The following is a 24,500-nucleotide window of genomic DNA, read 5'->3' on the forward strand; positions in this document are numbered from 1 at the left end:
CTGAATCAGTCTTCAAGGCTCTGCCAACACCTCACTGTTCTGCTTATGCACACTTAGAATCTACCCCTGCTTGGTAGACAGATATTTTCCCCTTGAGGTTGATTCCATATACTTTCGGTTTTCTTTTGTGGCTTATATCCGCACTTTTTTTTCCCCTAGAAGTTACTGTCCCAGAGTCAGTAGGAGGTTAAGTAAGATTCTGGGCTTTGGATATGCCTCTGAATCTCCTAACTATGTGCCACTGGGCAAGTAAAAAATGCCTGCTATGTAATAGGCTACATGGTAAATCATAATGTTCTCACTCTCTAATCCCTACCCAGTGTTCATCCTTCTAAAATACTTTTGGAAGCAGGGAGGTATTAAAAAAACTCAAATGTCACCTTCTGCATAAAACGTCCCCCCAAACTCACCCTAGCTCCTGCTCAAATCAAAGTTTATCACTTTCTTCCTCTGCCTTCCCATTGCAAATTTTCTTCTTCGTACAGCACTTATGATATTACAGTGATTTATTTCTCTGTCTCGCACATTAGACTGTGAGCTCCAGATGACCAACACTTCTCACTGGCTAGGTATTCCCAGCACCTAGTATACGCCTGAAACCGAGCACAGGGCAATCATCCTGCTGAAAGTATAAATAAATGACAGAAGGAAAGGGGACGTCAAGGGAAGTGGGGATGGGTTCTGGGTGGGTGGCGGCGGGGAGTAAGTGTCAGTGAGCAGAGTGGGAACAATACCAAATGGGTGCGCTGGGGCTGGAGGAGGAGATGAGTGGGGGGATGTGGTGATGGAGATGTGTGGCTGGGCAGAGGCTGGGGGTTAGGGTCCCATCACTTCTGATACTCCACCCCAAGGCCTGGAACTCTAGTTCATATACTGCGGCTCCTGAGCTCCTCTCAAATCTCACTGCCATCAACGAAATGGGACTCATGTACCTCCCTTTCAGGGCAGTGGTGAGACTGAAGTGGAACAACGCAATGGGAAGAAACTGTGCGGAGGAGAGACACCAGCACGTGCAGAGGAGGATGCTGGCTCCAAGGGTGTGGCGTCAGCACACAGCCGGGACCAGAACCCAGGTGCCCGGACTGTTAGTCAGGGGTCCCTCCCACTGCAGAGGGCTGCCCCCATGGGAGCTCTAGAGTGAGGAACGTTGGATTTTAAGTAATGCGAAGGAATTCTTCATATGCTCACACACAAAGCCCATACTCATGGCCAGCTCCAAGGCGAGCCAATTGGATGCTGAGAAACAGGAAACAACCAAGCTATGAAGTAAACTGATCCAAGTGTTGAAAAGATAATATGTCCAAAAACAGACCCCTGGTGAAGCTTCACTGTGTTATTTATTAGCTAAGGGCAGGAGTATGTGGAAATGGAGGGTTGCTGGGACCACTGCTAGAAGAACCTTAAGGCCATTACTAACTCAAATATCAGGAACGAAGGCTCTTTACTCTCCAGGATTTCCACCTCCTTTTCTGGGAAGATTTTTCAGATATGAAACCAGTCAACTTTGGGAAAAAATACCTGCGTTCAAGTTTTTGATGCCACCAAAGACAGAGAGAGGAGGGAAGGAGGCAGTGCCCATGGTGGAGCTCTTATCTTCCCAAGGGCCTGGGGAGATGCATTTTTTTCACCTTGCCAGGCTTCCTTCTGAGGCAGCACCTGGCGGTCCCAATCATTCATCCAGCAATTTGGAAGCCCAGCCAGGTGTCTAGCTCTGAGCGCAGGAGACCCTTCCTGGCAAAGTTCCATGCGAGGGGCACAAGTCAGCTCTCCCGGCTTCAGGAGAGGAGAGAGAATCTGGGGCTGGACACACCATAGCCCTTCAGTCCCATACAGCAGTGGCCTTCAGCAAGGCAATGACAACAGCAAGCATAGGCCTTAAGACATGCCAAGCACAGATTCAAGGGCACCATACATCAGTGCTGCTGTCAGTTCCCAAACACTCCATGAGGAGTGATGTTTTAATGTCTGTGAGCTTTAGTTCCCCCATCTGCAGTAGGGAAGCTCTAGAGGAGACACCCCAAATGCCTATCTTCAAGCCAGCTGTACCACAATCACTTGAGCTACATGTTAAAAGCACTGATGACATCTTTGGAAAGATACCAAGAAACTGATATCAGGTCTACTTTGGGAAAGAGGGATGGGCGATGAGGGCAGGGCACTGGAAGGAAGCTTTCCAGTATACAAATACTTTTTTTTTTTTTGTCTTTTGAGTTTTGAACGTACCTCATGTAATTATTCAAAAATAATTAAAATAACTCACATTTAAAATAAGATGAACCACAAATATAGATTTCCAGGTCCTACCTGAGTCCAGAGGAAATGGGGCAGTGTTTTTAACCAATTCTCCAAAATGACTCTGATGCCAGATTCAAGGACTCCTATCCTCGAGGATGACACTTCCCTCCTGACGAAGGACCCTGTTTTACAGATAAAACTGAGTTCTGAGAAGGGTAAGGATGGGGCCAAGTCACACTGTTGCTTAGAAACAGAACAGTAAGTAAAATCTAGGTTTCCAGTACCCAGATCTTCAAACATTGTATCCCTTACCCTCAATCCCATGGGGGCCCCCAGCCATCTTCTCCTCTCAATTCTACTTCTCTACACAAGAAAGACTTTTCTTGTCTCAGATCCCTTGCCCTTCAAACCCTTCCTTCAAGCTAATCTGGTAAACTGAGTGATGATGTGTTTAGTGGGTAATAATGGGCAAATGCGCTCTATTAAAAAACACTCATGAACCCTTCTGGAAACATTTGCAATCAATGACTGCATTTCACTTCTGTAAAGTAATATGGGGGATTCAGTATAAAAAATTTTCTAAAAGTCTATCCCAGGAGGCAGGGGAGAAAAAGCAACAGACTTAAGTTCCAAGACCTGGGTTGAAAGGTTTACCGTGTGGAAGTCATCTCTCTTTTTGGCTCATTTTCTACATCTGTAAAATGAGGGCATTAGACTGAATAATTCAAAGGTCCCCTTTAATGCTTAAAATTCTATTATATAATCCCTGACTAAATCTGTCTTTTCTGTTTAAATCTATATTTTCAACCATAGGCACTAGAAGATATAATTGTCCTTTTGGAAAAGAGTTCTCAGTAACTAAATACTGTGTAGCTCTGAGCACGAGTAGCATGGTTTTAGCCATTTCAGGATTAGGTGGGTGGCAAAGGGGACCATTCAGTGCAAATTCAATCTTGATCACGAGAAAGAGGAATAGCTTGGGATTCGCTAAAAGAAACTGAAACCAAACAAAAGTTAAAGATGGAAAATAGCCTATTAGAATAGGAGAAGACCCAGCACGGGAAGCTGCAGGTCAGCATGGACACGCCTGATCCCTAGTGATTTCTGCTCCTGCTGAGGGAGGAAAGCCAGGTATACGTCTGAGAAAGAATGCTCAAGAAGAGATGCTCTATTTTTCATTCCCTTAGGTCCCCCTGTACCAGCTGGGATAAGGAGCCTTGATCTAATGCTTCTCTCCTGCTAAAATGCAAGTGTCCTGAGAGCCAATACTCTAAGTCTTATCAGCCATATACTCACCCCAAGTGCATATGAATTTATCAAATCTTTTTATGAGTAGGGCTTTTTAAATTGTGGTAAAATATACATAACATAAAATGTACCATTTTAACCATTTTAAAGTGTATAGTTTAGTGCCAATAAATACATTCATAATTGTGCAATCAATACCACCATCCATCTCCAGAAATTTTTCATCCTTTCCAGCTGAAACTCTGAACCCATTAAATAATAACTCCACATTTCCTCCTCCCCCACTGCCAGTAACTGCTATTCTACTTTCCATCTCTATGGATTTGACTATTCTGGTACCTCGTATAAGTGGAATCATGCAATCTTTGTCCTTTTGTGACTGGCTGATTTCACTTAGCACAATGTCTTTAAGGTTCATCCATATTGTAACGTGTCAGAATGTCCTTCCTTTTTAAGGCTGAATAATATTCCATTGTATGTATGTAGCACGTTTTGTTTACCCATTCAAGGACACTTGGACTGCTTCTGTCTTTTCTGTAAATAACACTACTGTGAACGTGGGTATCCAAATATCTGTTTGAGTCCCTGTTACGACCAGGTTTTGGCGGAGTGGGAGAACCAACTCCCTACTTCAGGGTTTCTCATAGCCTTCCCATGGCACAGGTCCCCCACCCTCATTGCTTTAGGTCTGTTCACACCCCGGCATCTATCACAGCAGATGGAGCCCCACACACCAGTGAGCCCTCACTAGTTGGCAGCTGTGTCCAACACCCCCCGGCTCTCCTTCCCAACCAGGAAGGGCCTGGAACAGCACAACTTGGTGGCTCTGTGGAACGTTTTCCTCACAAGCGTGGACCTTCCTGCCTCTTCAGCTGAGGACACGGATTCGTGACTCAAACTCACGTATAAGAATATCTTCCAAAGTCTTAATGACCTTCAAAATAGGAAACAATTTAATTGAAGGGTATGGGAACCTCTCTCCTAGAGTAGGACTTTAAAGGTTACCAAAACATTTCTGAACAATGTGTTGAATAGACAAGACTAACATTGTGGTTGAGTTTCCTGAAAAGAATGCCTGACAAGCTTATTTATTACAAAGCCCTTGATGTCGCTGAGCGTAAGTGGAAAAAAAAAAAAAAAAAAAGACAAGTGTTTCCAATATGGATGTGGCTTTGTGCATTAATTTATTTGTTATCTTTGAGAAGGAAAAGAAAAAAAAAGCCAAATCAGAATCCTGGGTCATCATGCCCCAAGTCGAGCCCTCGGGATTGAGTTTCCAGGGTGGTTTTATTTTCCCTAGGTTCTTCAAGGTTATCGATTCTTCTTGTGGGTAAGCCTTGTAACAGGTTTGTAAGAATAACAGTTTCTTGTGGGAATGAAACAGACAAACAGGGAGCAGAAGAATGTGTTCTGGGCATTTTTCAGGTTTGCTCTCTGTGGCCCTTTAGGCTTAGCTGATTTGATGTAGGTCCCTGCTTGGGACAGGGCTCCTGTTTCCAACATCTGGGCCTGAGCTCCTCTGAAAGGGCCAAGAACTTGCAGAGAGTCATACTTTGTAGCTTCAGGGGAGAGGAGATCTTTCAGATTGTCACTCTCCCATAGGTGTTACCATCCCCTTCCTGAGAATCACTGCTGGGCTTCAATTTAAATATTCAAACCAGACAAGTGATTCCCCTCCCAGGCAAAAAAGCCACCATGTTCCTTGAATTAGAGAACGATGACAACAACAACAATAATTTAATAATATTCTATTATTTTCTGTTACTATATATAATAAAATAATAACGTCAATACAGCTGACATTTATTCAGCACAAGGTGGTAAAACCCTCTTCTGGGTTAACACTGGCCTGTCTCACCCCTGTGCCTCTTCTTGCTACCTGTGCTTTTAAACAAATGGGAGCCATGATATCCTCTGTGTTAAGAAATCCTTAGATCTCGGTGACTCAGCAAAACTGACTGGGCACCAATGTCATTTTAAATGGTGATTATCCTTCCAGCCTCCCAGCATTCACCAAGATTCCTAGTTCCAATCCCACCATCTAACACAGGTGTCCTCCTGCCTGGCTTCTGCACAAGAACCCAAAGCCCCAATGTGCTAGACGAAGGCCAAGGGAAAGTGAGATTTACACCTTCTTTGGGACTATAGCGCTAGTGAATACTTACATATTTATTCATTTTTAATAGTTGCTATTTTTTTTTTTTTTTGCGCTCTTACAATGGGAACTATTCAGCACTTTACATGTACTTTCTCGTTCCACTCTTACGACAACTGTGTGAGGGAGATAATTTTATCACCCCGTTTTCCATGTCAGGAAACTGAGGGTTGGGATGGCTAACTGATTTTCCAAGGGCACACAGCTGGTGAGCCGTGGAACACTTTAGGATTCTGCTCCTTTGGCCACTGGAGAAACTCTTTATGTTACTAACAGGCTTCCCTTTCCGGAATTAGTGTGTCAGATCTGAATTTAAGAGACTAGACATATGATGGATGGACAACTTTACACACACACACACACACACACACACACACACACACGTGCACGCCCCTGGTCCCCAGCCTTTGCCTGACGAGCTCCTGTCCCCACCTGCCGCTGGCATTTCTTTTAGCACACACAATTAGGGGCTGGGAGCGGACACGGCTCCAGGCTCTGAGAGTGTTTGGGGGCATTACACCTCCCGCAGGGCCGCTAGAGAGCATGAGCTAATTGTATTAACAAGTGGCATCTGAAATTTATTCAATTTTACACGAACGCTGCATTGTTTATGAATGAACCTAACTTGGGAAATGGAGACTAGGATCCCGGCTGTTTAACAAACAGACCCTTCCCTTGGGTTTGCCAAGCTCTGGCAAACTAACAAAGCACTTGGGTTCATGTTCACTGCTATCCATTGGCTACCCCATGCGAGTCTTGAGAGTTCTTATTCTAGGTTATCATCCAATAGGACTTGGGCAGAGGTCCTACATTATCCTTCCATTAAACTGGATGCACCTGCCTGGAGTCGGAAAGAGAGAGGTCTTCCCAGGGTCCTGGAATCCCCGTGTTTGGCTCCAGAAGGGGTAGGGATTGGAAGAGTCTCTATTCTTTGCAGCTCAGGGGTGCCTGGGTTGGTGTACTTTTTAACCTGCTCAGAGTATAAACTATGAAATCAGCTGCACATTTCTGCAAAACAGGCTGGGGAAATGGTCACCGGCAAAGCCCACTGGGGTCCTCGGGATAAATAAGATGGAATCTAGGGTGGTAAGATAAAGTCTACCATTAGTCTCTTGCTATCTGAAACTGGTGTGCTCTGTTTCCAAGAGGTTGTTAGACCATTCGCTCAGGGATGCGAAAAGTCAGGGTGGAGGCCTGGGACAATCAAGCACGTCTAAAAGCAGCTGGGGAGAAGTCCTGCTCCTCCGCCCGGGGTCAGGACGCCGCCCCAAATCAGCAGAAAGCAGTTACAGACAATGCACCTGTGCCCTCAAGAATGAGGAACAGGGCAAAAGACACAGGAGGGACTTGTCACCGGCAAAGCCCATTAACCATTCCCAGGCAATAAAAATAGAGTTTGGATAATAAAATAAAGCCTAACCTTTTTTCTTTTTCTTGGTGCTTAGTCTGGTTGCTCTTGCTCAGAGGGGGCCGCGTGCAGAGGCCTCTCAACCGGCCCTTCACACCAGAGCTCCTGGGGCAAAACAGCAGCGCCCAGCCCCTCAGCTCCGGGCCGTGAGCAGAAGCGCCACGCGCAACACTGCAATTCAAGATGGCGGCGGCGGCAGCGGCGGGCTGTGCGCAGAGACGCTGCCCCCGGCGCTGAGATCTGGAGCCCGGAACTGCGCCTGCGCCTGCGCCTGCGCCCCACCCAACCCTAGAACCCCACCCCCTCCCAGCTGAAGGATCCCTATAAAGCAGCCACGCCCGCCCACAGCGTATCGGGGGAGTGTTTTGGACTCCAGAGCTGGAGTGCGCACCTTTCCCTTCTCTGATCAACAGAGTTTCCCTTTGCTTCTAAACCGAACTCAGTCTCATTCTGTTGGTTCAGACGACACGGGGCAGGAAGATCCTTGTTGGGGACTGACTTGGAAGGGTCGGTAACAAAACCATGTAGTAAACGAAATTGGTCAACTCGAGCCGACTTGGTAAATAACATATATTTCATTTCACGAGAAGGAAGACAGGGACCTGCTCTTGAGAAACAAACCAAAAAAGCAGGGTTAAAAGACCTTGAAACCATTCAGAGGCATTCCTGCTCCAGCAGTAATGGCGCCTGAGCCATGCTGGCTTCAAGTTCCTCCTTGCTACGTAAATGGCCAAAGGAAACATTATCCAGGAGTTCCACATCAAAGGCTAAATGGCAGGCTGATTTTCCCTTTAATCTGTCCAATAAGCAAATGAGGATTAGACAATGTACATGTTTAGGAAGAGGACTTCATGCCTTTCCAGAGTGGACTTCCCTGCATTCTCATTCCCAGCTGGTCCCCACTGAGGAGCAGCTGTTGTGTAAAACATTCAGGGTGGCACAGACAGTCCGGCCAGAGCTTGGAGGTCTTGTAATCACCCTATAGAATGTCAGAACAATGTACTGAATATACACAACCAAAACCTGGGGAACAGTTGGAGCTGCATTCACCGCCTTACTCCCAGCTGGCTTGAGGAGTTCAGATGAGGTCCACCTTTGGGAAAGGAGGCCTCCTGGAAACCACAGGAAACCCGTCCTAAAGAGTCAGGTTCTACATGATGGCCTCAACACTGGATGAGAAATGATGGATTCTGATGTCCTATGGACTGAGCAGCAAAGCAACAGAGTCATCTTGTTCGTACTTTTTGTGGTTGTTTAGACTTGTATGTGTGCAGCATGACATCTCAGACCAATAGAAGAGATACATCATCCATGATGTTGTTTAATGCTCACACAACGTTGTGAGGTAGGCAGGGCAGGAATGATCATCTGGATCCTACAGAGGACGAAGTGGAGGCCCATGGAAGTTAAGTGACCTACGCAAAGACACACAACTTGCAAATGGCCAGTTAGGGACTTCAGGTGAGGACTTCTGATCACTTCTCTGACCCTCTGATGCTTTTCACTCTGTGATGTTGCTAATCGGCTATTTCTGTGTGCAAAGTTGTCACTCTGGATTACCAAGAGGACCTGGAAAAGGTTCTACATTATCCTTCCATAAATTGAATGTATGTGCCTGGCAAGGAGTTAACAGCGAGATAGCAAAGAAAACTACCAACTCTTGGCTCGGAGTTGCCATATGAGACCATGAGATTCACGAAGGCAGTAGCCATGCCTGGCCCGCTCTGTATCCCAGCGCCTGTGCTGGCATCTGGCATAGTGAACATTTGTGGAGGTAGGGAAGAGGAGAGGACGGGAGGGAGGAAGGGAGGTTAATTTCTTAGGATCACTGGCCTGCGGTGTTGGCTCTTCTCTCACTAGATTATCAGATTCCCCTAAGACGAGTGATGATAGGACTTTGTAGAATGTGTATTTTCTGGTCTTATTTTGGCTGCGTTAGTTTCTCACCTTTGTTTTGTTTTTTCCTTTACTCTTGCTTTTAATTCATGTGATTTTGTTGTTTTCATTTTTTCTGTTATACTTTAAGCATTGCTGTTGCTGACTAAATATTTCTGGGACATTAGTCAACCAAAAAAAAAAAAAAAACCTAGAAAAGTGAATAAATAGCTATATAAACACATGTAAGTAACAATGGGCATTTCTGTTCTATTTGTGCCCCTCCCCCTGCCAAGAATGCAGCCCATGTGACATTAACAAATTCTGTGGGGAGATTTTTTTTTTTTTTCCCAGCAGTCTTGCTATCCCTCCTCTTCACACCTTTCCAAATTCTACTCACTCTTTTAACACCTATTACACGGACAGTTTCCTCCTCCCTGACCTCAGCTAGCTAAATAGAGCTCTAGCTTCTTCTAACTGAATGCAGCATGTGCCACTTTTGAGCTCTGAGGAGCTCTGAGGCTGGCAGGAGCATGGAGCAGGGCAGTGCCATGGAACTCTCCGGCCGACCCCCATCTGACCAAGTTACGGCATGTGGTACCTGCTCTTGCTGGTCCATCCTCTATCACAAAAGCATGCCTTGGCCTCCCTCACCTCTGTGCCTCTGCAGGTTACTCCTTGGAGCAGGAATGCCTTCTTCTTGCTCCCTTGCCTATTGAAATTACATTCCTTCCTCAAGCCTTGTTCAAAACCCACCTCTCTTCCATTAACTTGTCTCTGACTGTCCTCTTTTCTTGGGTGCCTTCCTGTTTTAATGACACACTCCAGTAGAGTCACTGTTCCTTTCTGCTCTTTACTCCCTACATCGCAATATTTTTGTCTTTTATTATCTAAAATGTCATTAAAAAGAAAGACACTGTCAATATGAATGCACTGAGGGTGTTTCGGAGGAAAAGGTACAATGAAAATCTCAGGGGTTAACAAAAAGACTGTAATTATGTAGTGCCGATGACAAATCACCAATTGGTGTCTCTGTGTTGGTTTCATTAATGACACCTAAAATGCCATCTCTCTTCATTTTCCTTTATGTCAGCATCATAAATGGATGAGGTTTGAGGGACTTTATGCTTTGAAGAACTGTCAAATTATGCCTTACTTTATTCCAGATTCCTGCTATCTATAACATCTACTTGGCACCTAACAAAGGACTTTTACATGATTACTCTGTGTCCATCTTGTTCTCATTTTCTCCCCGATGCCCCGAGTATTGAACACGAGGTAAATTCGCAGAAAGCCTACAGCCTACGTTTCAGAGTTCACCCCATGCCCCAGGGACAGCATTCTCCGACGCCCAGTTTGTTCCTCTGAGGAACAAGATACCAGCAGTCAGAGCAAGGAATCCCAGTCCAGAGCAACATGTCTCTCCCCGGGTCTCACTTCCTTTGTGTCTAAGTCATCAGTTTTTGTTTTTGCTTCACTTGACCAGGACTTGGGTGGGGAAGCACGGTTGGAAGGAGGGGATGTGCAGGTCTAAAGGGTGGAAACCGCTCTCCAAAAGCACAACCCTGAGAACACAGAGAAAGCAAACAAGCTCTGGCTGGTCCTACCGTCACCATTTACAGCTTCCTTTCTACAGCTGCAAAAATATTACATCAGGTTGTCAGTTTTTGACTTTGTTCCACTTCGGTAAATAAAAATAAAGCTACTGATAAATGCCATTAGCAAATGTGAGCTCTCATCACGTGGTCCATGTTTGTGAGAACAGGCCTGAAGACTCCTCTACATGTTAGCTTTCACAGAGGCTCCTTTGGATGAAAATTGTCATTTCATATGTTTCATACATGGTTATACTTGTTTGCCACACAGAACTGTATGTATACCTGGATTTTAAACAGTGTCAGAAATAAGGGTCTTGTTTACCTTATGGCAAGAATACCCTCCAAATTCTGCTCAGTAGCCAGAGGCAGCAACATACCTGAAAAGCCCAGCAGCTGAGAGAAGGACCTAGATGGACTCAGTATGACACAGAGACACTGATAAACACAGCCAAATGATCCCGAGGAGTACACAATATAAATGCTTTATTGCTAGCACAGAGGTTTCTTTTTAAGTAAATTAAAAGAAATAAATCTTCATTTTCACATTCTATATTGCAGTTCAAAGGTAACTAGCTGGTTAATGGATATGTTCACTGGGACACAGGCTATAGGAGGAGAGCATGACATTCACACGAAAGAACTCAGAAATGTGGCATCTCTCAAGGCATCTGGCCACTGTCCTTTGTCAATAACAGCAAGGAGAGGTTTCTTTAAAACATCATGAATAGTCAAGGGTTATAAATAGAAAACCGGTATGGTTAGAAAGCAGAAAACCATTAAATACAGAAGGCTATATATGTGTTGCCCATATTTCATATATTCTAGGTTATGTTTGGTACTTTTAAATAAATGATCTTCATCTAGGTTAGAGAATGAATTGGATTTGGCAGCTGGAAAGAGGGAAAAAGGAAAGGAAGCTGACACTGCCCATGTCAGAGGTGGAGCCTTCAGTGGGAAGCAGAAGAGGAGCGCGTGGCTGGAGGAAAGGGAGCCAGCCTGCTTCATGCTTCCCCCTTGGGAGGCCAAGAGCAAGAGTGGTGTGTGGACGAGCCACGGGCGTGACAGGTGGAGATCTGGTGCAGCGTGGCAATCGTGGCACACTGGAACTCTACAAATGGAGAAGGAAACCTCCGAGCCTGGCCAGATTTTCCAAGGTTACTGCCAGTGGATCTAGGGCATGGGAGGCTGAAGTAACACCCACAGCACTGGGACTGGGAGGTGGCGTGCACCAGGGACAGGGGCAGGGACTGGGGCGGGAGGGCCGGTGCAGAAGAAGCTATAGATTCCAACTGCAGAGATAATTCATTTAGTATGAATTGTCAGCAGTATTGGAAATGGAATTATTTCTACAAGGCACCCAGCATTACCTTTTTCCAAATTCTCAAGCCCGCTCAGATCAGTTTTTGGTTGATTTTAAAGACAAGCTTTGGAAAAGATCAATCCATGAAAAACAACCCACCCCCTGACTTATTCCAGAATGCTCAAGAAGGAATTACATGCACAGATGCGCACGCGCACGCGCACGCGCACACACACACACACGTCCCTCTCTCTTACCCCCTCAAACCATGCAGTGATGAGCTCCGAGGCTATGAACTACACATGATGATCTCTGGAGCTCCATCTCCTGATCTTTCACTCATGTTATATATGGATGTAAGAAAGCCAGACTGGGTCAGGAATATCCCAAGTTCTTTCTCCTTAGTACATCTGCAGTGTACCAGCTCCTGGCATTTTCAGTCTGGTCTGGCTCTAACTGAAACCATTTCATGTTTTGCTTTGAAGAAATGGATGACATGAAACGGTAATTTGGCTGCAAAACCTTGGAAAATTGTTCCCGGCCCAAACATCTGCCCCAGATGAGCTCAGCTAAGATCTCCTTGGAGGAGCGAGAGGGGTGCGTGAGCAGGGAGAGCCTGGAAGGGGGAAATGAAGACAATGGAAAGGCTACCTTTGCTCACAAGCAAAGTCCTGTGTGACAGAAGGCATCAAATAATACAGCTCCCTCATTCAGCCCCTCACCCCAGAAAGAAATACTGGGTATGCCCCACAGCTACTCCTCGTGCCTTTATCCCACTTTCCCCAATATTTGGTACTGTTAAGGTGATCCCTCACAGGGTGCCAAGAAACCACGCCTGACTGGTTTGCTTTCATTACGCAGCGAATGGCCTGGCCTACCTGCTGTCATTTAAATCGTTAAGTAAGGACTGAGTATCAAGTTTGGATTCCTGAGAGCTGGGCCCCACAGGGAAAGCAGAGGGGGAGAGTCGTGCAGGCTGGCCTTCACCTTCCTTCTTGGCCATCTTAAGAGTTCTTCTGGGGGATCTTTACTGTCACAGTCTTAACTTCGGAGTACTCTCGCAAACCAAATTCTCCCCTGAAAAACAGAAACGGGCTGTATCAGGTACCAGAGGCCCAGGCAGCCCAACATGGGCTTTCCTCTTCAAAAACCCTGTTCCAACCACTGGACGCCCAGGATGTGCCTGTGCTCTAATGGCTCTCCTAGAGACCCAGTCCGCTTTACCTGAAAGAAAACCACGAGGGTCCTCTCGGCTTGATGGTCTACATTCCTTCTCACTGGTCCTTCGGTTTAATAAGCGGAAACGATACCCAAAGGCCCACCACAGAAGAGTACAGATCACACGCAATGCCTTAAAGACAGAACCCTGAACAAATACCGTCTGCGGCCTCCACAGTGTCAGGGGAAAGAGGAAATCAAAACAACGGACGGGATAGGAATTGGGAAGTGTGAGTCAGCTGTCTCCCGAGACTTGCCCTCGGCCACTTCCCCTCCTGGCTCGTGCCACCCTCTGGGGCCTTGATCAGGGACCAAGGATTTCTGTCATCTGGCAAACAAACGTTTATTGCACTGTTACTGTGGGGCAGCACCGTGCTGGGCCGGGTGCAGGAGAAGGTAGATAATCGGCCCCGGCCGCTGAAGGGCCCGTGGGTGGCCGGGCCTGAGAGGGAAGAGCGGGAGCCAGGTCACCTGCCTAGGCGGCCCCGGGAGAAACAGCGCCTCCGACCACTGCTTGAAGGGCGCTGGCGCGTGGAAAAGCCTCACTGCTACGGTGCTCCTTTTCTTCCCTTCTCTAGTTCCTTCTTATTCCTACCTCTCTTTAATTGCCTTTCTTTCTTTTCTCGATTTCATTGTCACATCAAGCATGTTCTCTTAATTTTTTTCTGCAAAATACTTGACATTTTCTTCTTCTTTTCTTTTCAAAGTCACTCCTCTGTGAAGCTTCTCCTCAAGTTCTCAGCAGAAGGAGCGCCCCTCCTCCTCTGTGTTCAGAGCACCTTGTACCCACCTCTACCACAGCCCTGTCATGCCAGGAGGGAGGGCGGGGGCTGCTCGAGCGTCTCTGTCTCCCCCACCAATCTGCATCTTCCTGATCTTGCTTTCTGTCCTCCCCCAAACCTAGCGTGCGGCCCACAGCATCAGGCTGAAAGAAGGCACTTGATAACTGTGGGAGGGAGGAAGGGGGGGCAGGCTTCTTCCTACCCCCTCTTCCCCAGTTCCACCCTGCTGACAGACCATCTCTGCCAGAAAAAAACATAAAAGAACGCTTAGAGATATATTTGAATAAGAAAGGATTAAGAAAGGCCGTTTTTAAAAACAGTCTTATATAAAAGGTACAAAGTTACTGCAACTGGGCTTTACAGTGAAGACCCGCTGTAAAGGATACATTCTGCTTCCCTGGCCCGACACAGAGCTGCCCTCGCTGTGCCAGCAGCTCCTCTGAGCGCCAGGGCACCTGAGTGGTCGCGCCCCCCTCCTCCCCCACAGCCCCCAGAACGTCAGCGACTCAGGCGGCATGCTGCTCTCTCGTCTGCACTGGCCATTCTGCGTGCAGGAATGGGAAGAATAAACTTGGGATTGCCCCACTCAGTATGTGGCTCCCTCACCCGCTCTGTCCAGGCTGTCTCTTTATTACCAGCTCAGCGCTGGCTCTCGCTGGACTTTCTCCTGCCCTTGGGCAATTGTGCATGTGTCTCTTCATCACGGACATCATCTGCCTCCTGTCTGAAGCGTGGCTACTCCCTTCTTGTTCCCTCGCTTGTGCACGCACTTGGGGCAGGCCCTGAACCACTTTCCTCCCACTCAGATCTCTAACCAGGTTGTGAGAAATGTAAGAAAGTCTACAGAGCTAGAAACCTTGCTTTCGAGTGTGACTGCCGGATCCCAAATCTCTGAGTGCTCAAAGCAACGGAAAATTCTGCTGGACTGGAGGTGCTCCTCTCTCGGGTCCCAGGCGGCCATCTGCTGCGTGGCCGGCACACAGCCTGCTCCGAGATGGAGGAGTGGACTCACATCTGCCATGAAAGGAAATACTGCCCATGGGCCCAGGCCTCAAGGAAAGCCAATGAGAGGTCTCAGGGCAGCACGTGGAGCAGAACACTGAGGGTGGGGGTCGGCAGACAGGAGTGCCAACTCGGCTCTGCACTAACTGGCTGTATGACTCCAGCTGACTCTCTCCCTCCTCTTGGCACCCGGTCGTCTCTCTGACATCAGTTCCTGAACCTTAATATACACATATCACCCAGGAAGCTTGCTTAAGCTGTAGGTTCCTGACCATCCCCCACCAAAGATTCTGTTCCAGCAGGTCTGGGGAGGAGCCCAAGAGACCATGAGACGGGTGGCTATTGGACCCACTCTTGGAGCAACACTGCTGTAAGGTCTCGGAATCCAGTCCCTGACATTTGGATTCTTCAGCTATTTCGCCATCTCATTCCAGGGTCTTTCTCTCAAATCTACTTAAATTTTTCTCAATCCAGTTAAATTCTGTGGGACATAGTTCCATAGTTAAGGAAGAAGTCCACTACTGCACAAAAGGCAGACGTATTGTTATTGACATGCCCCAATCTCTTTGTATAGTCACCTTTCCAGCTGGGCCATGTGTCAGGGCACAGCACATTTAGAAGCCTGTATTCCTGCTTCTTGGCCAGACTAGGTTATATTCCCAAAGATGAACCAAACTCGGCATACGTAAAGGTAAGGTAAGATGTTAGATTTTGGTGTCTCTCAGCCAGCCATTTTAGGAAGTCACTCAGACTCACGCATAAAACAAATAGGGATTTCTGCTTAGGGTGTATATTTCCCTGCCCTTTTCTTTGACTTACAGCAGCATTTCTCAGAGCAGCGTCCCCAGACCACCTGCACGAGAATCATTCCAGAAGCCTGTTAAAAATGCAGGTCCTGGGCCCAAGCCCAGATCTACTAAATCAGTATCTCTGAGAGTGGATCGCCAGATAGGCAGGGTTAGAAAGCCCCTCTCCCAGCCTGCAGGTGACTTTCTGTGCATACACATGCTGTGCACACACACACTGACTCAGAGCGTCCGAACAACACTTCTCATCTTCAAAGCGTGTGTCCCTAGTTTTTAAAATGCTGAGGTTCACAGCTTTCTTTCCATCCCCTAGGTTTGTGATACATATTTTATAGTTTGGGCTCTATGACCTCTTGTCTCAGGAGAGCTTAAATGAGACAGAAAAGGATGGGAAGGCTAAAATAGATGGAATTAGCTGGACAAGCAGAACTGAGAGAAACTCAGCCCAAGTCTCTGACCCTGGGAATTAGAGGCCAGCCCATCGGATAACCTGTAGAGGGCAGCCCTCTCCACAGCTCTCTGTGGGGTAGCACTCAGGGGCTCCGACAGCCTCCTTGGAGCTCGTTTCCAGAAAGTGCTACTTCCCTTCTCTGTTCCTCTTAGAGGTGGGCAAGGAGATGTCAGGGACCAAAGCTGCATGGAGCCTGCAGGCCATGAGATAAACACTTCTGTCCAGGTGGAAGGCTAAGCAGAGTTTCCAGGACTGTATTAAATGAGAAGAAGAGTGGGGAACCAGGACAGGGCAGGTTCTTTTATTTGAAGCATTTCCTACCACTCCAGGTCATTTAAGGAAGAGAAAACATGTTTTGGGGGCAAACAGGAACAAAGACTCATATAATTTAGATAAGATGAAGTGAGTCTCATCAAAGAGCACTGTTTCCTAATTATTTTTTAACTGCACTGGGAAGGCCAAATCACTACTGTGCCCATGAGATGAGTCGAGAAAGGTCACTGTTCTGTGTGGTTCTGACACAGCCAAACTGTCTCTTGGACCTTCTTTCTAGGCGAGGGCGATGTTTCTGACAGGAAGAGACTGCGCCTGAACGATGTCCCAAGCCCGAATCCTGGTAGGAGGCTTGCCTGTGATGAGAGTGCAGGGCTAGCCTGAGATGAGAAACCATCAACCAGCAATCATTTATTTCAAGTGTATTTTATGCCCATGATACACCCTGTTAATGATCTGTAACAGTCAATGTGAGCAGCATTCCCAGAGCCGGCGATGGCCCCAACATTTCAGAGACTGGGAGAGCACAAACACAGGGGCAGGAAATGAAAGAAGTTGAATGCATCTTGAAAAGTGGAAGCAGAAAGTTAAGGCCATGTGCAAGTTAAGAAGGGCTACTCAGAGTACATGAAGACTTTATAAAAGCTGAAGGAATACTAATAACTTAGCAAATAGGATCCAGACTGGGTACGGGTTCTGGCTATAAAGCAAGTGGGAGGCACTGAAGGCCACAAGCAACGGTTCAAGCAAGAGCAGTTTCTCCCGTTCTTAATACATTTATTAAGAAAAAGAAGGACTGCCTACATTAACAGTCATCTACTTGATCAATAATGATGATAGTAGCTCACATTTTCTGAAGGTTTGCCAGATACCTTGATGGATGTTTGGCATACATGATTCTAACATTTAATCCTCACAGCAACTCTGTAGGGTAAGTACTATCTATAATTATTCCCATTTTATAGATGAGGAAAGTGAGGCTCGGTGAGATTAAATAGTTTGTCCAAGGCTGCACAGGTATTAAGCAGTAGAGCCAGGGTATATATCTGTGCAGTGTGATTCTAGAAACTCTGCTCTCAGCCTCAAAGCTATATCTACTTCATGGTTTCATGGCTCGGGACTAGAAATTACCAGCTACAGTATCTGAAGATGTAAATCCCCTGTGTTAGTCATGGGTTCACTGCACTTCCCCCCAAACACCATACTTATTTCTCCCACAATGCCTTTGCTCACTCTTCCCCCACTGCTATCCTGTTTTGCCCACCAACCATGAAAAACTATTCCTCTCTCCTCACCTACTCAAATGTTCCTCTCCTTTAAAGGCCAATTCAAATCCCTACAAAAGATCACATCTAAAGGTTTCCTGGACTTCTCCAGCTCACAACGATCTCTATCACCCCTGAATTCCTCTACCACTCCACAGGCTTTTCTGGAATTTTTTTTTTTTTTTTTTTTTTTAAAGTATTTATTTATTTATTTATGGCTGTGTTGGGTGGGTCTTCGTTTCTGTGCGAGGGCTTTCTCTAGTTGTGGCAAGCGGGGGCCACTCTTCATCGCAGTGCGCGGGCCTCTCACTATCGCGGCCTCTCTTGTTGCGGAGCACAGGCTCCAGACGCGCAGGCTCAGTAATTGTGGCTCACGGGCCTACTTGCTCCGCGGCATGTGGGATCCTCCCCAGACCAGGGCTCGAACCCGTGTCCCCTGCATTGGCAGGCAGATTCTCAACCACTGCGCCACCAGGGAAGCCCTGGAATTTTTTTGATTCTTTCAATGTTGCATATTTCATTTATCCAACAAAATTTTAAGTAATTTAATGAGTTGCACCTTCCCCTACAGACCAAGCATCATGCTTTGCACAAAGTATGTATGTGCTCAATACTTTTTAGCAGATTGATTGCGAACTAAGCATTTGTTCAAAAAAGTATGCACTCAGTAATGCCAGAGGGAACAGGCATGGAAGATGTTTCCTCTGATGAGTCACAGGATTTAGAAAACATGGATCTAGCTCCTTTCGAAATGAGGGAAAATGAAAGTTTTTTGGGATGAGGGGAGATGTCAGCTCAGGAAGACCCTAGCTACCATTCATTCTCCGAAAGCAATTCTAAAAATCCATTCATATATGAAGTTGCAAATGCAATCCCTCTAGTTTTCCTCTGCCACAGTCCCATTTTTCAAGTCCTTAGCATCACAAGAGGGCAGCCCAGCTCTGATTCTGACCCGGAAGAGTCCTTACACCTGGTTCCCATGCTTCCTTGGCCAGACATCACGGAAACTAAGCCACTAAAATTTAGGTTCAAAGCTCAGATCTGCCACTTACTGGCTGTGAGACTTGGGCAAGCTACTTAACCACTCCAACCCTTAGTTCCTCATCTGAACCATCTGTAAGATAAAGATAAATGTATCTATCCCATAGAATCACTGTGAAAAGCAAATGAGACAATGTTAGGTAAGAAGGCAGAATAAAGCCATATGCAGAGCAGGCATTTAATTAATACCTATTATTGTTATTGCAAAATCCTTGTAATGGGTCATCTTCCTGTAATCTCTGCCAAAACATCCTCTATACACCAAGAATGTTGGCCATAAAAACTTTGGTATCCCCTCAGCTCCCACAGTATGCCCTTTAAAAACCCTTTGAGATTGGGTTTAAAGCAACCTCTCCACTTGTATCCTCAGCAAGTCTCCTCCACGCATCCTGTGCCCTAGGCTCTGCAGCCCCAGACTCACAGATCCTATAGGCACTGAGCAGGTGACAGTGAGTGAATTGGGTACGTGTAAAACTAACACAACCAATATTCAGTTCCCAGAAGCAGGCATGATGGGGAATAGGGAAAACTGCAGAGCTCATAGCTACAGCAATTTTGCTTTCGGGGAATGAAAATAAGCAAGAAATCTAGATTTTTATGGAAAGTCTCCTCATTTTGAATGTCAGGTAAAGGTTTTTAAATGTTATAAGGAAAAAAAAAACCAAAACATTTCTCTAAGCCAGATTTGTCCCTGGGTGGGCAGTTGGTGACCTCTGTTTTAAACACGCCAAACTCTGTTTTGTGTCTGGACTATTCTGTATTTGCTATGCCTTCATGCCTTTGTTCTTGCTATTCCCTCTGCCTGGAATGCCTGCTCCTAAGAAACTGAAATGTTATTTCCTCTGTGAAGTCTTCTGTGACCTCATCAGGCAAAATTAATTGATTTTTCCTCTGTATTTAACAAGATATTTGACATACTTGTATAATAGCACCTATTAAATGGAATTATTGGTACATGAATTTTTCTCCATTCCCACTTAAGGTAAGGGTATTTACTGTGTTTTATTCATCTTTGTAATGTGTGTTTTGCTTATACATTTATGTTTTCAACAAAGTGTTTGTTTAGTGAATGGATGAGAGTAAGAGAATTCACTGATGTTGTGAGTGTCCCTCTATGCTGCTATTCGCAACCCTGTTTCTCTTCAGGCACCAGCAACTCTGGACACTTACATTTCTCTCCCATTTCCAGACATCTTGAATCCCCCAAAGGGACTCTGGGCATTTAAGGCATTGTAACAATTGATCCTGAAAGGAGAAAACATGGTACTGTTAGTGTGTATTCTGCTTACACAGAAACAATCCCACTGGCATGACATTTCTTTTGTAAGTTCTATTTTTTAATTCCTTTTTCCCCACATGAAAATTTTATAATTTAAGATTTACTTTGATTTCCTGATCTAGCCAATAGGAAGTATCCCTTCTCAGGGTGAAGTCTTCGGTCTCCCCCATCCTTCCAGAGCCTATGCTTTTATTTCACGCAGGCTCTGGAGAATTACAAGCCCCCTTCCACCCTCATAGAATGTGTTATGGCCAGAATGAGACTGACTCTGGTCTTACCAAACAGTCCCAGCTTGCATTGCAGAAGACACCGTGAGGGCCTTGTTGATGTCATTAGTAAAGACAGCTGCTACAAGTCCGAAGTCTGAGTTATTGGCTCTTTCAATAACTTCATCCATAGTCTTAAACCTCAGAATTTCCTGAACGGGGCCAAAGATCTGCAATAAAATAGGTTGACCAAACATGGTTGCTTCGCCATCCTTTCACCTGTTTTCTATGTTTCAAGGCAAGTTTATTCTGCCTTCATCATTTAAGTGATGTTTAAGTTTAGCAGAACATAACTGTAAAAATATCCCAAACTTTCCCAGAATAAGATTACATAAGTCTACCCTTAGAGTTTAACTCCTCCACTCCCCCACCCTGCCTGGCAACACTTGATTCCACAGTGTGTTCTAAAGCTGTGTTCTCCATCATCCCCCAGGCACTGCTCCAGAACTGAGAACTACCGCTCTGGAGAGCTGGCTGATCTGCAACTGGTCCTCTCCTACAGAAGCGTGAGGATGCTTGGGTGCTTTCTATTTCCTGATTAACAGCCTAATGACCCATATTTGGGGGAACTGAACTGTTGACAATGTATCACTGAGACCAGTGATTGGCTTTTATGATGGTTCTGTTGGCTAATAACAATTGAGATCATAAAGCACATCACCTGGCCTCCATCTAGCTTGCTTACCTCTTCGTCTAACTTATTTCTTGAAACTGGGGATTTTCATAGCCATGTTTATTGCTATTGTACAATGTATATAAAATACAAAGAACTAAACCTCTAATATTGTCTACTAGAAATGCCCTGGAAACCATCCCAAGGAAGATGTGGCTGCTGTTAAAATCTACGTGATACCTCCTCCTTGGCAATCCGCATGTCGTCGGTGACGTTGGAAAACACTGTGGGCTCGATGAAAAACCCCTTTCGGCCCAGCCCTTTGCCTCCACACTCCAGCTTGGCGCCTTCGGCCACACCACTCTGGATGAGTTCCAGGATCCTGTTGTACTGTTTCTTATCAATCTACAGAAGAAAGTGCCTGATGACTCCAAGTAAAATCTTCTATGAAAATGGAAATAAGCAAGTGCTCAAGAATCTCTCTCATTTGTGATTTTTGGCCAAAGCTTCATTATACCTAGTCAAATCATATGGAACTGCTGTTAATTAACCATTTTTGACCTATGAAAAAGGGTAATTTTGTATGGTTCAACCTAATACATCAAGAATTCCAGTGAATGCGCTGCTTTGATGATACTGCCAAATCATAAGTACCAGGTCAAGATTTAAGCAATATTTCTAAATGATGGAGATACTGGCTAATTGATTATTCACTGTTTACATAAGTAAAAATTAACCTTATAAACAAATGAATATTGGGGTATATTTTTATGGAACTACTGTTACACCATCAGAGGAAAGGATTAAGTTTAAAGAGTGAGAGCTAGCATCCTAGTCCATAAAATAAGGTCATTCTCGCCCCCCACAAGCCCCCGAGTTATAGACTTATCACTCAGTTATTACGGTAAATAAAAAAGAAACCTACATTCACCTGAGTTTGAATTGCTGTTACAACTTCAGTCTTCTCTCAAATGGCCCCAAAACTAAGGAGATGTTGCTTATCAGGAAAACCCATGCTCTAGTGATCCAGATGAGATCTGGTCGACATATTCCTTGAAAAATTCTCAGTTCAAAACCAGAGTTCCAACTGGAAATATACCTTGATGACCATGGAGAACCTGCAGAGCTCAAGAGTGCAGCCGGCAGGGACCTTTGTGGCCCTCCTCATCCACCACAGCGCATGAAGCATTCAGGGTAAGAGAGAACCATATGGCAGAAGAGAGAGCAGACAGCTCTCCATTCCCTACACATTTACAAACTGCAAGTGGTCATCCCAGAGTAGGTCAGGTTGGTGGAGAGAATCCTTGGCAGCTGGTAAAAGTATAAATGGGTTTCTGGGAATGAGAGATACCTGCCCTCCTTGACTGTGGCACCTGTGGGGATGTCTTGAATCCAGCAGTTAAGGACTGGGGCTGGGTTCTAGTCAAGATCCATCTTGCCATGCCTGGGTCCCTTTTTGGAGCTGAGAGACTCCAACCTACCCCCAAAGTTCAAGATATCCTTAAGGCAATCCTAATCTCTTGGTTTTTCAAGGATAAAATTTAGAAACAGAAAGAGAAGCACAAGACGTAAGCAAGCAATGCCTCACTGGCTACATTTCCAGCCATGAAGACAGATGAGGAAGAAGAGTAAGGAGTCAGCAGAAAAAGGAAGATGATGCTTTGTCGGGTTCCACCAGAGTGTCTGGTTTCTGTGTTCATCAGAGATTAAGTAAAGAAACGGCACTTCCAGCACATGGAAGCAACCTAAGCGTCCATCGACAGATGAATGGATAAAGAAGATGGGGCACATATATACAATGGAATATCACTCAGCCATAAAAAGAAATGAAATTGAGTTATTTGTAGTGAGGTGGATGGACCTAGAGTCTGTCATACAGAGTGAAGTAAGTCAGAAAGAGAAAAACAAATACCATATGCTAACACATATATATGGAATCTAAAAAAAAATGGTTATGAAGAAACTAGGGGCAGGACAGGAATAATGACGCAGATGTAGAGAATGGACTTGAGGACACGGGGAGGGGGAAGGGTAAGCTGGGATGAAGTAAGAGAGTGGCATGGACATATATACACTACCAAATGTAAAATAGATAGCTAGTGGGAAGCAGCCGCATAGCACAGGAAGATCAGCTCGGTGCTTTGTGACCGCCTAGAGGGGTGGGATAGGGAGGGTGGGAGGGAGATGCAAGAGGGAGGGGATATGGGGATATCTGTATATGTATAGCTGATTCACTTTGTTATACAGCAGCAACTAACACACCATTGAAAAGCAATTATACTCCAATAAAGATGTTTAAAAAAAAAAAAGAACGGGCATGTCTATGATTTCTCTACCTGGGGTCCCTGCTCGGTGGTGGGGTCAAAGGGGCTGCCCACGATGCGCCTTTTAGCCCGCTCCACGCTTCTTCTCACAAACTCTTCATAGATGGACTCCTCCACGAAGATGCGAGATCCTGCAGTGCAGCACTGGCCTTGGTTGAAGAACACACCCTGGTGAGCCTGCTCCACGGCATGGTCCACTACAAGAGGAGACAGACAGCCATGCTCTCAACACTGCTTTGCCCATGGAGGGGCCCAAGGGACCGAGCCTCTTCCCTCCCCACAGTCCCAGGTGTAATGTCATGCTCCCCACAGAGCAGAACCGTGAGCAGCCCAGTGAAAAGCACTGGACTGAGAACACAGCTTGGTTCTACTTCTAACCAGACCCTGACGTTACTGGCTGTGTTAACTTGGACATCTTCACTTCTTGGAATCCCTTTCTTCTGTAAGAAGAGGGATTAGACCATGTTATCTATAACAGGAGTCTCAAACCCCAATAACCAAAGGGGCTAGGCAGATAATAGTAAAGCAATGTGACAGAGACTCAGAAGGAAAGTACTGCATTTGGCTGTTGCTATGCATAAACATAGCCCAGGGATGCCAGATTTCCAGTTTTAAGAAAAAACAGAAATCAATATTTTGTGTAATACTTAGAAGTAAACATAGCCATACCTTGCATCTGGCCTATAGACTGCCAATTTGCAATCCCTAATCTATAGGACCTTGCAGCTATACTTTTAATTAGCATTTTGGCAAATTAAACTGTAACAGCAATGATCGTCTTTGAAGACACTAAATTTCCTCTGTATTTACATGGAATTGTATAGTAGCATATGGTAACTCACTTACATCTCATGTGAAAATAAGAGATACTAAATAATACTCAATATAGTATTAATAAATCTGGTGTCTGCTAGTTGCTAAATGACTCACTGACTGAATGAATCAATGTACTGTCAGTGGAGTGCCTACACCTTAATAGGAATTTAGGTACAGAATTCTGATCCTCTTGACAACTAGTATAAAGCTGAAGCTGAACTCCTTGCAAATTCCAAGCTGGGGCTGAAATTCAGGCAATCTGCTTTCTGCTCTCTGATCTCTCTAGTAGTGAAATTGAGGAAGCAGTGCTGGCCTGGCAGGATGTGAAGAAGAAAAAGGATGCCTGAAAGAGGTTTTGTCATTTCATTCCCTGGAAAGTTTTTCCAAACATGAGGAGCACACCCATGCAGAGTGGACTAGAGAGCATCCTGCCTGGAGACGTGGGGTTTCTAGGTTATAGCTCTAGGCCTCTGTATCGTCCTACTGCCAAGAGGTAATCACCTCCAACTGAGGTCTATTCATACAGAACTGACCATAGTGTGTTG

At 45.6% G+C, this 24,500-nt stretch overlaps 1 protein-coding gene and 1 long non-coding RNA gene across 3 annotated transcripts in view; one reads left to right on the top strand and one right to left on the bottom strand.

The window, feature by feature from the left end:
- LOC309626862 overlaps positions 1-24,500 on the top strand; it is an 844,624-nt gene that overhangs the window by 98,132 nt on the left and 721,992 nt on the right. The window lies entirely within an intron of this gene.
- The window catches only part of ALDH1A2 (aldehyde dehydrogenase 1 family member A2), a 101,254-nt gene continuing 87,739 nt past the window's right edge, over positions 10,986-24,500 (bottom strand). For both annotated transcript variants that reach the window (XM_082387891.1, XM_082387892.1), the window contains 5 exons: positions 23,152-23,336; positions 21,056-21,220; positions 20,215-20,372; positions 19,828-19,902; positions 10,986-12,896 (listed from right to left, as the gene is read on the bottom strand). In XM_082387891.1, the coding sequence (XP_082244017.1) occupies positions 12,824-12,896; positions 19,828-19,902; positions 20,215-20,372; positions 21,056-21,220; positions 23,152-23,336 (656 nt within the window). In that variant the 3' untranslated portion in view covers positions 10,986-12,823. The remainder of the gene's footprint in view (positions 12,897-19,827; positions 19,903-20,214; positions 20,373-21,055; positions 21,221-23,151; positions 23,337-24,500) is intronic.

This window comes from Balaenoptera borealis, assembly GCF_965194805.1.
Source record: "Balaenoptera borealis genome assembly, chromosome: 3".
Lineage (NCBI taxonomy): Eukaryota > Metazoa > Chordata > Mammalia > Artiodactyla > Balaenopteridae > Balaenoptera > Balaenoptera borealis.